This window comes from Otolemur garnettii, unplaced genomic scaffold (assembly GCF_000181295.1).
Source record: "Otolemur garnettii isolate 467f Iridium unplaced genomic scaffold, OtoGar3 scaffold00002, whole genome shotgun sequence".
NCBI lineage: Eukaryota > Metazoa > Chordata > Mammalia > Primates > Galagidae > Otolemur > Otolemur garnettii.
This window is the reverse complement of record NW_003852397.1, coordinates 13,882,653-13,898,365: the sequence shown is the minus strand read 5'-3', so window position 1 is coordinate 13,898,365 and position 15,713 is coordinate 13,882,653. Positions and strand designations below refer to the sequence as shown.

Genomic DNA, 15,713 nt, shown 5'->3' with positions numbered 1-15,713 from the left:
ATATCTACCTAAACTTTACCTAAATTCTCAAACTTGATACAATGTTAATGAAACTATTTTTGAAGTGCATTTCTTTCCACAAAATCATATTTCTGAAGTTCTTTGATATATAGAGGAGGCATTTTTAAAAACTGTAGATCCTTCTAGAAGAAAACAGCTCCAACCATGAAGAGCAATAGACTTGAAATTTGTTCAGCAGGATACAACTTTTTTAAAAGAAGAATGGTTCCCAGATTTTTGTGGGAATCAATTAATAATCAAGGCCAAGTTCAAAATTCCAGTTCATAGAGGAACTTACACGGGAACCTGCTGCTTCAGAGTCTTTGATCGTTGCTTCAATGAAAATTTGATAGGGAGAATTCAGTTTAACTTTGAAGTCAAATTTCAGCACGGTTTTTATAATAATCTCACCCTTAATGCTCTTGAAGGGCTTCTTGCATTTATGTCCTTGTGTTCTAAAGTGACAATCATAACTTTTTAGAAGTTGTATGAATAAAATTGTAAAGACTTATTTAAAAATATATTCCTGATTCTAACTTCATGCAGTTATGAGGTCCAAGCTGGCATCAAATTAATATGAGGATTCAGCAGGGCAGGTGCTGGGAGGGGTAGGAAGACCAGCACCTTGTTCAGCCCTAACCTGAAGCCCTCTCAGAGCACCAGGAAAGAGGGAAGGGGAGAAAGAGAAATCGTGACCAATGGAGGCCCTTCCTGGCACACACAGGACTTTCCACTCTTTCTTCTTTGTTGTTCTTTCCCTCCCAAATCTTGAAGTACCTGAGTAGAAAGATTATTATGTCTCCAAAACATGGTTTGAATCAGCCTATACAAAATTAATGTTATTACTATATTGATTGCCAAATGTTAGCTTAATGCAAGTGTATTAAAACTTCTAAAAGTGAAGCTTAGAACAAATAAGCATTCTGAGTAAATACACAAATAAGGACATGCCAGAGAAGTCAGTGATAATTCACAATAAGGGTAAAACTCTCCAGGAAGGACTGGTGAAACCCACTCTCTTCATCACCACCTGGGATCAACAATCAGAATCTCCTTGGCCCTCTTCAGCACTTGCTCTCCAGAGAGCTTCCACATTCCTGCTACACCTCGTCCTTGGTGTCTTTGCATTTGTCCCTCCTTCCTGTCCCCTCCTCCTACAGGGACTGTGGTGTCCTCCTGACTGCATAGTGTCTCACTGGGTCTTACATCCAGGCTGGTTTCTCATTCAGGGTTTTGAAATTCAGGGGGAAAAATATTTTCCTTTTGTTCAAAGGGTCTTCTCTTGCCTCCTCTGAACCTCACAGTGCTGGCCTAGAATGGGCCTCTACTGCGTCCTCACCTACATCCCTGAGCAGCTTCCTGCGGCTGCCAGAACCTTGGTTTTCTCATCTACATGTGTGAATTTGGATAATAATACCCACTCACTCAGATTGATAGAATAAGAGGGATAATTCACATACACAGAGGTTGATACATTGTAAAGGCTCAATAGGTCAAGAATATTGGGGGTTTTACCAGATTTATTTTTCTAAGCTTTTCTGGCCTCTACCTATAAATTATTGGTATTGTGGAAATCATTTTCTTTGCTTTTTCACAATGGCTTAATTTTTTTCCCTCATGCAAGCTTTTCAACCTCTGGAGTCCTGGGAAGGAAGAAAGATGAGAACCCAAAGACTACTTATAATTCATCATCTTACAGAGTAGACTGGTTCTAAATATCTCTAGGAAAGACAGACTCACCACTTTCATGTGATCTTTTGGGTAGTATTAGAATGTCACAAGAATTGTTCTTAATTGAAACTTGTTATTTAATTGTAGTCCTTGAATTGGGCTAAAGAATTGTATTATTTTAATATTAATTCAAGCTTCCATCAGTGATTTCTAAGTCAAACTGCTTCACTCTCTTCTTAATGTGGCCAAGTTACACACCCTCATGTCAACAATCTCTCATAAGCGAATTTCCTTTTTTTAAAAAAAAAAAAAATTTATAACAAAATTTTTTGAGGCAGAGTCTCACTATGTCACCCTTGGTAGAGTGCTATGGCGTCACAGCTCACAGCAACCTCAGACTCTTGGGCTTAAATGATTCTCTTGCCTCAGCCTCCCAAGTAGCTGTGACTATAGGCGCCTGCCACGATGCCGGGCTATTTTTTTGTTGCAGTTGTTTAGTTGGCCTGGGCCAAGTTCAAACCTGCCACTGTGCTACGGGCGCCGAGCTGTGAATTTCTGATTATATTTCTTTCCCTCTTATTCACTTCTAAAGGACCCAGTGAGGCATATGTATGGGGCATAACTATGAGATAACCCATTTACATCATTCAAAATTATTAGCTCCTAAATCACACTGAGGAAATCTTGGTGAGATTTGGTATCTATAACTTTCATCACCTAACATTTTATTCTTAAGGTGTACTAATGTCTACTGATGATACATTTTAAAAAATTAGCACTAAAAGCACCAATTTGGGGGAGGTAAATAAAATTAGCTTCTATAATACTATTTATTTCTTTATTTATTAAGAGTCTTACTTTGTTGCTCTAGGCCAGAGTGCCTTGGCATCAGCCTAGCTCACAGCAACCTTAACTCCTGAGTTCAAGCAATTCTTCTGCCTTAGCCTCCTGAGCAGCTGGGACTACAGGTGCCTACTACAACACTTGGCTAATTTTTCTATTTTTAGTCTAGATAGCCTTACCCAGGCTGGTCTCAAACTCCTGAACTCAAGCAATCCTCTTGCCTTGGCCTTCCAGAGTGCTAGGATTACAGGTATGAGCTGCCACCCCCAACAACTCTAATACTTTAAGCAAATCCAAAATTAAACTGGAATTCAGTATCAACTTGTTCATTTTGATTCTTTAGCTAAAATAAAACCGAATACTAAGAAAAGCATTATAATTATACAATATTATTCTGGACATGAATCCAGTAAAGAAATGTAAAAATTAAATACTGATAAACAATTCTTATAAAAGTTTCAAAAATATGTGACTATTACGTTTGATATACATATAGCTACACATGTATCCTAATTTATTATTAATGCACATAATTGTCTTCAAACCTATTCATGATTATTTTTCAATGCATATTTTACAGTAGTAGCTACTATTTGGAGGGAAACAGTTGGCTATTTCTGGGACATAGATAAAAGTGTACACACCGTCCTATAGTCTATTTGGTGCTACTAGAATGGAATACCTGAGGCTATTATGAAGAATAGAGATTTATTTCTTCAGTTCTGGAGGCTGAAATTGTAAAGTCAAGGGGCCCATATCATCCTACGGTGGAGGGCAGAAAGGCACAAGTGAATGTGGGAGAGAGCAAGGGAGAGAGCAAGAGAAGACCAACGTCACTTTTAACTGGAACCTACTCTCATGATAATAGCATTAGTCGTTAATAAGGGTAGAGCCCTCATGGCCTAATCACCCCTTAATACCATCACATGGCAATGAGTTTTGGAGGGGACATTCAAGCCACAGCACACCAGATTCAGTGGCATAACAATAAGACGATGAGGATTTTCAATTGCAACTGCCCCTTTCAAGTTTTTCTTGCATTCACTCATGAAGGACTTGTTTTATTGCTTTAATTATTTTATGTGTAAAATAATTTAACACCTCGCTTGACCATTCATGGTAGTTTTCCTTTTTCTTCTTTTCCCCTGTGTCATCACTAGAGTTGTTTATGCTTAATATTTTTATCTTTTTTGTGTCAGTTTCCCAAAGAATATATATTTGTCTGCAATTCCTTGGATTTGGGGGTGGCTAGAATTATTTAGGACAGCTGCATTGGGCATGCTCCAAATCCCATGGAAACTCTCTCTTTAGATCCATTGATAGGTACAAGGAATGTTAAAGGGAACTCACATAGTGAGCAGTTGTACATTTCTGCCTATACATGCATTTCCCATTTCCCTCTGAATTCACGCGATTTATGCTTCTTTCTGATTTATTCATTCATTTTGTTTGCCGTATCACTGCAAAGTAGAAAAGTGAGAGTTTGGGTTTTGAATTGCCTTCCTAATGCTGTAAGTGACAAACAGCTATCTGCTCAAGCCTCATCACTCTTCTCTGGTGTCTGTAGCACCCGTATTCCTGGCGATTTTCTGAGCTTACCTTGTCTGACGGCCAGTGTGGTGGTATAGACCAAGAAGAGCAGAATATAATTGAGGAAACTCTGGAAGACTGGTGTATTGGCATGGAAGTCTTCTGCCAGGTACTTGCTCGTCAAGCCAATTCCACAAATAAGGAGGGATAACACCTGGCCCAGAGCCACAGAGATCAACATCTCCCTGAGAAATAAACGAAAACAGCTAAGATCAGCAGGAAGTCCATTATAACAATGGCCAATAAAATTTATTGAGCAGTGGTAACATGCACCAGGTTAAATGAAATACATACTGTTTCTTTTTTTTTTTTTGCAGTTTTTGGCCAGGGCTGGATTTGAACCCACCACCTCTGGCATATGGGCCTGGCCTCCTACTCCTTTTAATCCCTCCTTGAAATCCTATGAAGGTTTGATTATTACCAAGGTCTTAGAGAGGAGGAAACCAGTGCTTAGAGTGGTTAAGGAATTTGCTCACAGTCACATAACTAGTAAGTGGCAAAACTTACTAGATTTGAGTCCAAATCTCTCCACTTCTAGTGGCTTCTAGCCACTGTACTCTTGGGCCCATGGGAAGAAATGGACATCATCTTAACCCCCACCACAGTATTAACTAAATATTCAGCAATGCTGAAAAACTACCCGAACAGTCACTAGGAGGAAACTATTCTGGCCTCACCCTCAGGTTCTTGTGCTAGTGAAGATAGACTCTTTTCTTTACAGATTGAAATCCTGGATTCAGAAACACTGAGGGAGGGGGAGAGGTGCACAAACCCCTGACAATCCAGAGACCATCTGCTGCCCATTCCCAGACTTTGGATCTCAGTTTTCTCTAGGAAACTGTAACAAGCATTAGGTCTCTGTTCTCTTCTGCTCAAGATACAACTCCTTACACATTAAAACTATGGAGAATTGGGATTGGGGTGGTGTAATGAAATGTTTAAATTATGCAAGTACTTTTTGTGGCTTTTTCATAGGCATTGCTGTTACAGACCTCTGTTATGGGGATTAGTAAGAAGGATCAACGCACGCATTGTGCATACTAGTAAAATGCCCACACAGGCTTTATGTGGCGTCCACACCCATGCCCTGCCACAGGAAACCCCCTGGCAATACAAAGTAGATTTCTCCCCTTCCTGAATGTCTCATATGACTTTTCTGGCTTGTTTATACAAACAGCATATAAAATAAGAAAGCAGCAGTATTTCTTCTTTTATTAGCTTTATTTTATTTCAATTGATACATAACAACTGTACATATGCATTTATGGGACAGGGTGCAATCTTTCAATATCTGTACATTTTGTATAAGGACTAAATCAGGATAATTCCATAACCATCACCTGCAACATTTATCATTTTTTTTGTGGTGAGAACATTCCAAATCTTCTCATCTTGCTATGTTGAAAAATGCAACACATCATTAACCGCCTTGCCCTACTTTGCAATACGAGTAGTATTTCTAAACAAAAAAAGCTTTAGGCAAAAGAATTGCAGTGTTATAGATTTCCTCCTCCATAACAGATGGGAGTCCATTTTTCTGGAAGGAGCACAGAGTCTTGGGCAGTACTTTGGTGGTACTTTGCTTTAAGAAAAGTGTCAGTTATATTTTGTTTAATCCATCTGCTCCCATAAGAGAAAAAATTATGAGAAAGCATTTGGGTCCAAGGAAAATGCTTTTCTAAAGTTAACCTAACTGCCCCTGACCTATGAATTCAATCTCTATAAAGGAGTCAATGACATGATTTAAAACATAGTGTTTAAAAGCTCAATTCGTTGCTTAAAATCCTACCCTAGTTCTATCTAGAATGCAGAGATCTGCAAGGGCTGTGGTAGACAGTTTTCAAAGATGGCCGCCAACATTCTCTTCACATTCCTGCAGCTTCTCCCAAATGGAAGTGGAATCTATTTCTCCTTTTCTGGATGCTGAGCTGTTCTTGTAACTTGCATTTACCAACAGAATGTGAAGGAAGAAAGGTCATGTGACTTCGGGGCCCAGGCCTGAAGAAGCTCTTCAGCTTGTGTTTTTTTTACCCTCATAAAACATTGCTTCTATGTAAAGAAATCAGAGGTGCTCTACTGAACACTGAGAGACCACGTGGGGAGAGAGACGGAAATCCAGACAGTCACCCGGGCCCTGGCTGAAGTGCCTGACATCTGCCGGGGAGGATTTTGGATCCTTCTGCCCTGGTCAAGTTGTGCAGAGCTGAACCATCCCCAGAGATTGCTGCCCAGTTAGAGGATTGTGAGAAATAATAAATGATGTTGTTTTAGGTCATGCACTTGTGAGTGACTTATTCCACAGACACAGATAAGTGGAGGGATGTCCTAAATGTCTCCCTCCACTCCCGCTACCTATGGAGCTTGACCTTCTGCTCCCCCCATTATCCTTCTACGAAGGCAGCGCTTCAGACCGACAGAGCCACTCGCTCTTTAACAGAGAGTCACCGTGTTCGTCGCCTGCACTCCTTTGCACATGTTATTGTTTCCAGAATGCTCACTGTGCCTTTGCCACTGACTCCTATTCATCTTTCCAGATTTGGCTTATATGTCACCTCCTTTGAGACGTGCTTCCTGCCTCCTCCCCGCTGGGATGCGTCTCCTTTATTACTTCTACCTCATTGCATTGTAATTGCTGCTTTTACACTTCTTTCAGCTCTGCCAGACTCTGGAGCTTGTACAGTGTTCACTGTTCACTGCGTCTCTGGCTGGGCAATACCATTCAGAAGAGACAGGAGATGTGGGACCCAAAGGCAGAGTGGATGTGGTCCCAGGCAACAGTTCATTGGAATGGAAAGGTAATTTAAAACAAGAAAGACAGATGTGAAAAGAGGTAACAGAATTAACTCAAAGGTTTTTGAGGCTGCCTAAAAGAAGTGTGATAGCCACTAACAAAATCATGCAACGGAGGTGGGTTTCGTGAAAAGTCAATAAACGCTTTAGGTATATTGAATTTGAGATGCCAGCTGAACTTTCACCTGATCCAGCAGCCTTAGCCACATGGGATCAGGGTTGGAAAGGGAGGTCAACCAGGAGATGAATATGCAGAAATTATACTCCAAAAGTGATGGCTAAAGTACTAGAAATGGATAATATCACCAAGGAAAGGATATTAGGAGAGAAAATAAGAGACCTTGGGAAAAATCCTGGGGGAATCTCAAGGTTGGGATTGGGAGAAAGAGAAGAATCACATCACTGGAGTGAGAATTAGAGGGATAAGAAGACCAGAAGAATACTTGGTGTCAAGGAAACCAAAGGAATAGAGAAGTTCATGCAGGAAGCTGTTGCAATTTTAATGTTGTTTAGACAGTGGAGAGAATGAGAACCAGTAAGAGATGATTTGAAGTCACTGCCAGCCTCAGAAAGATGAGTTGTGCTTGAGTGGAGAGAATCAGAACAACATTGGTGTCACAGAAACCAAAGGAACAGAAAGTTTCATGGAAGGGATAGTTAGTGGTGACTGAATAAATAGGAAGTGATGAGAAAAAAGGGTTTTGAAGAATTCAAGGAATTCATTGAGGAAGTTCGGCCTAGTGACCATGTGAAACAATAACGACAGCTAAAATAATAATGTTAAAATAGTTTAAAAATTAATGCAGAGTAGGTTTATGATTGTTCTATCACTGAATCATTCTTGATTATTTGCACGATAACTTACGTTCTTTTTTGCAGTTTTTGGCCAGGGCTGAGTTTGAACCTGCCACCTCCGGTATATGGGGCTGGCACCCTACTCCTTTGAGCCACAGGCACCACCCATAACTTACGTTCTTAAGTAGAAGAAATATGGGTAGAATTATAGCCCATAAATCAGTCAGTTACTCCTGAAGCTGAGTATTTCCACTAGAGAATGCTGTGTGTGGAGCATGTCTCCTTGGGACATGAAGGCTGAAACTACTGCTGGGACATGAAATTCTACTGCTCTTTAAATTATAGCTGCAGTGTTTTAACTCTGGCAATATTCTGTGCCTTTCCTGAGCCAAATCAAGCCATGATAAATGGCTGGTTACATAAGAGATGTTAGTTTTTCTTATGTATACGTGCCAATATTCTATAAAATAGCCTTCAATATGCCACATACCATACACACAAAAGTGAGTAAGATACAGCCTTTGCCATGGGGAAGTTACCAAACCACGGTTTTTCGAGCTAGATTCCCAAATAACTTAGTAATAAATGGAGCCAGTTAAGGTAACAATAATTCACTTTTAATAAGTCCTTACTATGTGCCGAGCTCTGAGCTTAAATTTATACTTTTTTTTTTTTTTTTTAAGACAGACTCTCTCTCACTCTGGGTCAAGTGCAGTGGTGGCAGCCTAGCTCATTGCAACCTCAAACTTCAGGGTTCAAGTGATCGTCTGGCCTCAACCTCAAGCAACCGCCACAATGGCCACAAATGGCTAATTTTTCTATTTTTAGTAAAGATAGGCTCTTGCTCTTTTTCAGGCTGGTCTCAAATTCCTGAGCTCAAGCAATCTTCCTGCCTCAGCCTCTCAGAGTGCTAGGATTACAGATATGAGCCTCTGTTCCCGGTCGCTCACAATAATCTTACATGGCTGATATTATTACTATTGTTATTGTTCCACTTTATGGATGCTTATGATGCTTAGAAAGGCTAAGGATCCAGCTCAAGGTCATAGAGCTAACAATGAGAGGAGACTATGCTATGTGACTCCAAATCTCGACTTCTTAAATACTATGTACTACACTATACTACCCTTTTGCTTCCCCCAACCCCTGCCAAAATATTCTTCACCCTCATAGAATGCACAGAACATAGAGCCAGAAAGCCAAGTGCCAGGTTTCCAGAAGTATTTTGGAGAAGGTGTAAACAAAAACATGTCAGCCAGACTGGCCCTCTGATGAAAATTCTCGCATCAAGCTAACTGAAATGCAAACCTATTCTTGTTTCTTCAAACACAATGGCAAATCTGCTGTATTCAATTTCTGCTTTTAATTAGTGGCCATGTCATGCGTCTGTTGCTGATGTGATTTGATAGCGAGCACAAATTATGGTTTGATTGGTTATGCTAATGAGCAGGACATGTAAAGCAGGAAGGAAAGGAAGGAACATTTTATCAGATGAGATTACGAGTCCTTTCCCTAATCATAGTTATTGCAGCCTGCACATCTGAGCTAGTTATGAGTTGCCAAAATAAAAGAAATAATAAAAATAGAAATAAATGTGAATACGTAAATGTTGACACCCTGCTAATGATGCACCCTGCCCTTCCATCTGGCCTCCATCAAATTCTCTGCTGCTCCGTATTAGCACAGGACAAATCCATCTGGTGACGTGCTGCACACAAATGTTCTCCCTACTCTCTCTTCACTTCAGGATCTCTTGAGTTCATTTACTGTGGCCCTATCCTTCCTAAATATTTTTTCCTTAGGTGACCACTACAGTGGATCTGTGTGTTCCCTTCATCTAAGTCATCATGATGAGAAGCACCATCTTCTCCAGATAACCTCCCATTAGCAGCTCCCTGCTCCCAAGGCTGAGTTACATATCCTCATCTGGAGGTCCCCGTCTCCACTTACACTCACCAAACTGCGTAGCTAATGAGCTCTTGAACAGAAAGGAATAGATTGCATTCATTTCTCGGTTCCCAGTACTGTGAGGGTAACTGGACAGAAACAGATGCTCAGTAAACACGGAATGGATGAATGAACACACTGAAGGAGGAACACGTATCCCTAAATGGAAAGGGTAAAGTCTTGGAAGATATGAAAGATGGCTGCTTATCTTATCTTGAAAAACTACTAGCTCTGAAAGACAAAAACCAAGTTGTTTTCACCGTATTCCATCTGTCAGTTAGACACTGAGATTAATAAGCTACTCTCTGATGCATTTCTGAACAAGCCTAGAAAGGTGCTATCTTGCAAAAATGATGCTAAATCTGGTGCTGGGTGGAATTTTGCACAGCGAACTGTAGGGTTATTCATGTAGTGTATGGAATAGCACACCAGATGCATTCTAACATAAGATATATAGTTCCTATAATTTTAGTAGCAGAAATGGAGAAGAGGCTATGATACACATTTTCATCTTCTTTGTTTATGAATTTAAAGGGACATCCTGCCCACTTTAAATTCCAAAGGACTAGACAATGAAAAATGCATGAATCTTAGGAAAAACAGTGCTGCTGCTGAAAGCTGAATACCTGTTATAATAGAGCTTGTCTTCATAAAGACCGACATCACCATTACCACCAGCATTTTGTTCTGTTAAAGAAACAGACTTCGGAATTTTAAGAATAAACTGTGTTACAAATTAGATGTTCAAAATTATAAGATTTAAAATAATGCATAACTTGAATCTTATTTTTTTCTCTTAGTCATAAGACTATTCTTTTAAAAGGTATGAACAGTTTCAGCATGGTGTTACATAATCATCTTGCTTTGTAACTCTTTGGCATGAAAATGAAACAATTATGTTATCATCTTGAATTAGAGTACGTCAAGCTTTCTATGGAGACATCTTCATTCTGATAACTATTCTCAGGCAAGTCATATCAAATCTGAGTTAGCATATAAATTCAGATATGCATCTGATAAAGAACAGTTAAGTATACTGCCTGGACTAAGATCAATACCACTTGAACGCGGGAGAAACATGTGCTGCCCTGTCCTTTGACAAGATTCTTATTTGCAGACGTTAGGCCATTGACTTCTATAAGCTCTTTGCTGAAAGGTTTTTTATCACATTCAAGCATTAATTAGACTTTTATGTAAGAAGATTATCAGGCAAGAAGAAAACACACACCTCCAGCGGTTTAACAGTAATTGGGATTTCTTTGCCTTAGCTTCTGTATTCATGGAATTAAATCTTTTCTTTGGTTTCACGGTATATGTTTTGTTCTGTTTTTCTCATTAGGTAAGAGAGACCTAGCAAGTCACAAAGCAGCCTTCTTAAACAAGGTTTGACTGGGTCCATGAGTACTAACTACTAAGCGTAGGGGATAACAGAAATTCTGTCGTGGGAAGAGGGGTCACAAATGCTCACAGATGCTGTCAGTTTCATGCCTAGACAAGGAGTAGTGAAGAGTGAAAAGGCACCAAACAGGCAGCTGGATGCCCCTGGCTTCAGGAATTCCATTAATTAAGCTCCATGAACTTGGGTGTCTCCCACTTTAGGTTTAGGCTTCTTCACATAAAATAATGATATTATCATTGACGGCTGTTATGCTTCCCTTCAAAGCCTTTTGGTCTCACCTACCCCCAGGGTCTCTGGTCCAGCTCCAGTGGGGGGCTGCCATGACTGGCTTTGCATAGACTACAACCAAGAGGACCTCGGGGTGCACCTCATGCCTCCTTCCCTGTTGATTCGTAATTGTGGCTGAGGGCCAGACCTCACAGGGACCTGCTTGGTGCCCACTCATGAGAAAGTGGGAAGTGCAGAGGAATTACTGCACTTGACCAATAAGAAGGTCTAGCAAACAGATGCATCCTTTCTTCTTCCTCCCCTACATGGGTTGAGCTGAGCAGCAGTCTCTCTGACGATGGCTGTGCCTCGCAAGGTTCTCAGCACATACTCCATACCCATGTACCCACATAACGTGTCTTCCACCTTTCCTTCCTCATTCCTGCCCCCGGGGATCACAGCCTTTATTAAAGTAGCACACGTAAGCGTCTCTCTGCCCCCTAGAGAACTTGGGCTAAGATAACAAGCTCCATGGTTTCTTCTGCTTCATAATTCTAATCACTTTTAGAAGATGCACATCAACTCTTAAAGTTCGTATCTTTGATCTTAAAGTTTATTCTTTTTGCCTATTTGATCAAACTTTTTGGTAGCTGACTTGCAAGCAATGTTTATTCGTTGGTTATGTGCAAACTCCGGGGGTTTTAGGATTAGTCACAGAGAAACAGATCAGTGTGTAGCACTTGCCAAGACCTGCTGGGTGCAAGTTATGAGTAGGGAATGCTTGGCCCTGCCTCCAAGAAGTTTAGGAAGCATGAAACATAAATAAGTGAAACTATCTAAAGAGAGAATATAAAACATCTATGTGCTCAAGTGCACTTACATGAAACTCTTAGAAGTTATTGAGATAACTGTAGTCTTTAAAATTGGACAAAGCAAATTTGAAAATGTCTCCTGGAAAACATAATTTTGAGTCATATTTTCAAAAAAAACCATGAGAGAGATGTAACTTGGGATGGAGCAGTTGGCACGTCATTGCAGAAAGGGACTGAAGTGCTGTCTGTCTCGGAAGCAAAGACAGACGTGGGGGCATTTGTCTGCCCACTGAGAAACCATAATAATAGAACATGTAGGTAAAGAGAGTTAAGCCCATAAGAATTGACTAGGGTAGAGCTTTAATTCAGTAGGAATCATTCCTGGGAATTTTTGAGCAAGGGAAACAAAGTAAGACCTGACCATAATGTCCCTAAATTTCTCTGTTAACAATGTCCCCAAATTTCCCAATATTATTTCCAAATTTCTATTAGTTAGAACCCAATCCTATTTTCATAATGGTAAAAAAAAACTTCCATGAGAGTCAAGATTAAAGAACCACATATCTCTTTACCCAAATGAGGCCTCTCTCCCCGACTCTACTCTGTTCATGACACAGCCTCCTCGGTGGAAGACAGTCAGGGGCAACTGGGCTTTCATCCTGACACTGCAAAGGCGAAGTGTTGCAGCACTTTCTTCAAATCTTCAGCATGGCTTTCTACATATCTTTCAGCAGTATTCACTAACAGAAGATTGAATTCCAGCCTGTTGCCATCCCATGTTTTGTGTTTATTACAGTCATTTTTACAGTTTTAACTACTTATTAACACGTAAGAAATCCCAATTGAGCCTAATTTAAAAATTAATATTACATTTAATGGAAAATTTTTAAAGTAATGAGATGCATGACTTTAAATATAACCTCTCTCTTCTCCAAAATTGCAAAAGTTATCTTTATGCTATGGTTGCTTAGTTTTTTAATTGCTTGCTATTACCGTGTCAGGAAATGTCTAAAGGTACACTGTACACTCAGAGGGAAGTCCATCTTTAATAAAAGTGGAAGTAAGTCCATATTTTAAGTCATCCTGTTGACACTTACAAATTTTAGCTGATATTTTTTAGAAATACAATTAGATTTTATTTTGTTTTACTATGTAACATGGCTGATGAAAAATGGTCAGATTAAAAACAGAAAAGTTTCAGTTGAGTTTGTTATTTACTAATAGCATATTTTGGTTTTATCTTTGATGCTCTGCTTTTGTGTAGGACTCATTTTCAAGCCAACAGTACTCTTTGTAAGGCTTGGTTATTGAAATGACAAAATTGAAAATCCTTGCTAGACCCACATAAACTGGGTGAAGTCAGGGGGCTAACATGAGCCCCTTCTGACAGCAAAACATCCAGTCTTGTGCCAAAGAACCTCGCATTCCCATGTAAAAACAAACGGTCACAAAAGATCATATATGATTCTTTTTTTTTTTGCAATTTTTGGCCGGGGCGGGGTTTGAACCCACCACCTCCGGTATATGGGGCCAGGGCCCGACTCCTTTGAGCCACAGATGCCTCCCATATATGACTCATTTTTTATGAAATTCCCAGGATAGACAAATTGACAAAGATAGGCATCAGACAGCTGGTTGCCTAAAGAGGAGGGTATAAAGAGCTAGAGGGTCCTAGCTAATGGGAATAGAGTTCTTTTTGAGGTGATAAAATGTTCTAAAATTGACTGTGGGTTGGTTGCACTGATCCACATACTGAACATTAATATGCTAAAAGCCACTGAATTGTATACTTTAAATAGGTGAATTGCGTAGTAAGTAAATTATATCTCAATAAAGTTGTTAGCGGCCAGGCCCAGTGGCTCATACCTATAATCCTAGCACTCTGGGAGGCCAAGGCAGGAGGATCCCTTGAGCTCAGGAGTTTGAGACCAGACTGAGAAGAATGAGATCCTGTCTCTACTAAAAATAGAAAAACTAGCTGGGTGTTGGGCAAATGCCTGTAGTGCCAGATACTCAGGAGGCTCAAGCAAGAGGATCACTTGAACCCGAGAGTTTGAAGTTGTGGTAAGCTTTGATGACATGGTGGCACTCAACTCAGGGCAACAGAATGAGACTCTGTCTCAAAAAACAAACAAACAAAAAACTCCAAAAAGCTACTATTTAAAAGGAACAAAAAGAACAAAGGAAGAAATAAGATAGAAAAGAAAATTATACAGCTGTTCAAAAAGAAAAGAAATGAAAATTTTGAATATCTGACTTAACTGTATAATTGCATAAGGGTTCATTTATATGTTAAAAATTTGCCAAGCTTAATTTCTTTCAGTGGTGACAGTATTTTTCTTTTGGAATCCCAGGGGCTCATCTTGGGATTCCCTGGGGATGTGTACTCCCACTTTGGAGAAAAGTGACTTTGAAGATAAGAAGTATTTAATCTTTGCCTTGGTGGGTAAGAATCCTTGCCATCTTCTTCCAGAAAACTAGCATGGTATATTACAATGAAACTGAATAAATCTGAATTTGAATTTTAACTTGCCCGCTAACTTGCTGAGACTCACTTTCTTCATCTATAAAATGGGGATAATAATATATATATCTCAACAGATCTATTATAAGGATTAGATAATATAGCTTTTATAAACTGCCTCCTATAATACTCCCTCATGGATGATATTCAGAATAGTAGCTCTTATTATCTTGTAGCATACTTAAGAAGTACCAATACTCTTATTGATTACGTAAATCTTTTGATAATATTGCATTATGATACATTTAGAAGTAGATTAGAAAAAAATATTGCTAACATGCACGTCGGTGTATATCCTTAAGTTCTGCCTGGTACATTCATTCTTCAGTTTGTAAAGGAGTGGAGTCCTGCCCTTCAGAAATTGGGAAAAGAAATCTAAAAAGAAACAAAGCATTTTTAAGGGGTCGGACATGACCTGACTCACAGATTTCAGTTTTAAATAGAAACTTATGACTCTGGTTCACATATTTGTTAACACCTTCTTGGAGACTAGGGCAGAAGGGGCAACCATCTCAGGGTGACTGTTTTGCTATTTTCTTTCTTTATACATTTTTAAATGACTTTGACATTTTTCATTACAAAATGCTTTTAGCTTTGCATTTTGGACTATTAGTGAACCCTGAGGCCAAATGGCAAACATCTACCTTTAAAATCTACCAAATAAGTAAAAACAAAGTAGGCAAGGGGACCAGTGACTCGTTTTCTTTTAAAATAAAAACCCATGTCAAATTCCATTATTTTATCACTTATTTACCATTTTTTTTAATGCCTGAAATGTAGTGTATTTGAAGTGAAGCAAATTGGGAAAATTGGATTCCACTGGGTGCTGAACTCCTCCACACACAATTAAAAACTGCTTGAAAAATGTGTAATCAATGGAGCTCATCAATTATGCCTTTTACATGAAAGAACACGCAGGATAACTTAGGATATTAGTAGGAGAGTCATTCCTCATTTTAGAAGACAAAGCCATCTGGTTTTTGCTTTTAAGTAGTGAAAAGATTCTCTGAGTGGAGGCTGACATTTGTCTTCATTCCTTTCATCCAAAGCTGACTCCAATTGCCCTCTTACAAGGACCTGACCATAAAGGAGTCGTTTTATCTCAGTACTTTGGACAGACTACCTTAAAAACACC

General features: G+C 39.4%; 1 protein-coding gene across 2 annotated transcripts in view; it reads right to left on the bottom strand.

The window, feature by feature from the left end:
• Positions 1-15,713, bottom strand: part of SLC35F1 (solute carrier family 35 member F1) — a 414,246-nt gene that overhangs the window by 175,107 nt on the left and 223,426 nt on the right. For both annotated transcript variants that reach the window (XM_012805345.1, XM_003781626.2), the window contains one exon: positions 4,114-4,289. In XM_012805345.1, coding sequence (XP_012660799.1) covers positions 4,114-4,289 — 176 coding nt within the window. The remainder of the gene's footprint in view (positions 1-4,113; positions 4,290-15,713) is intronic.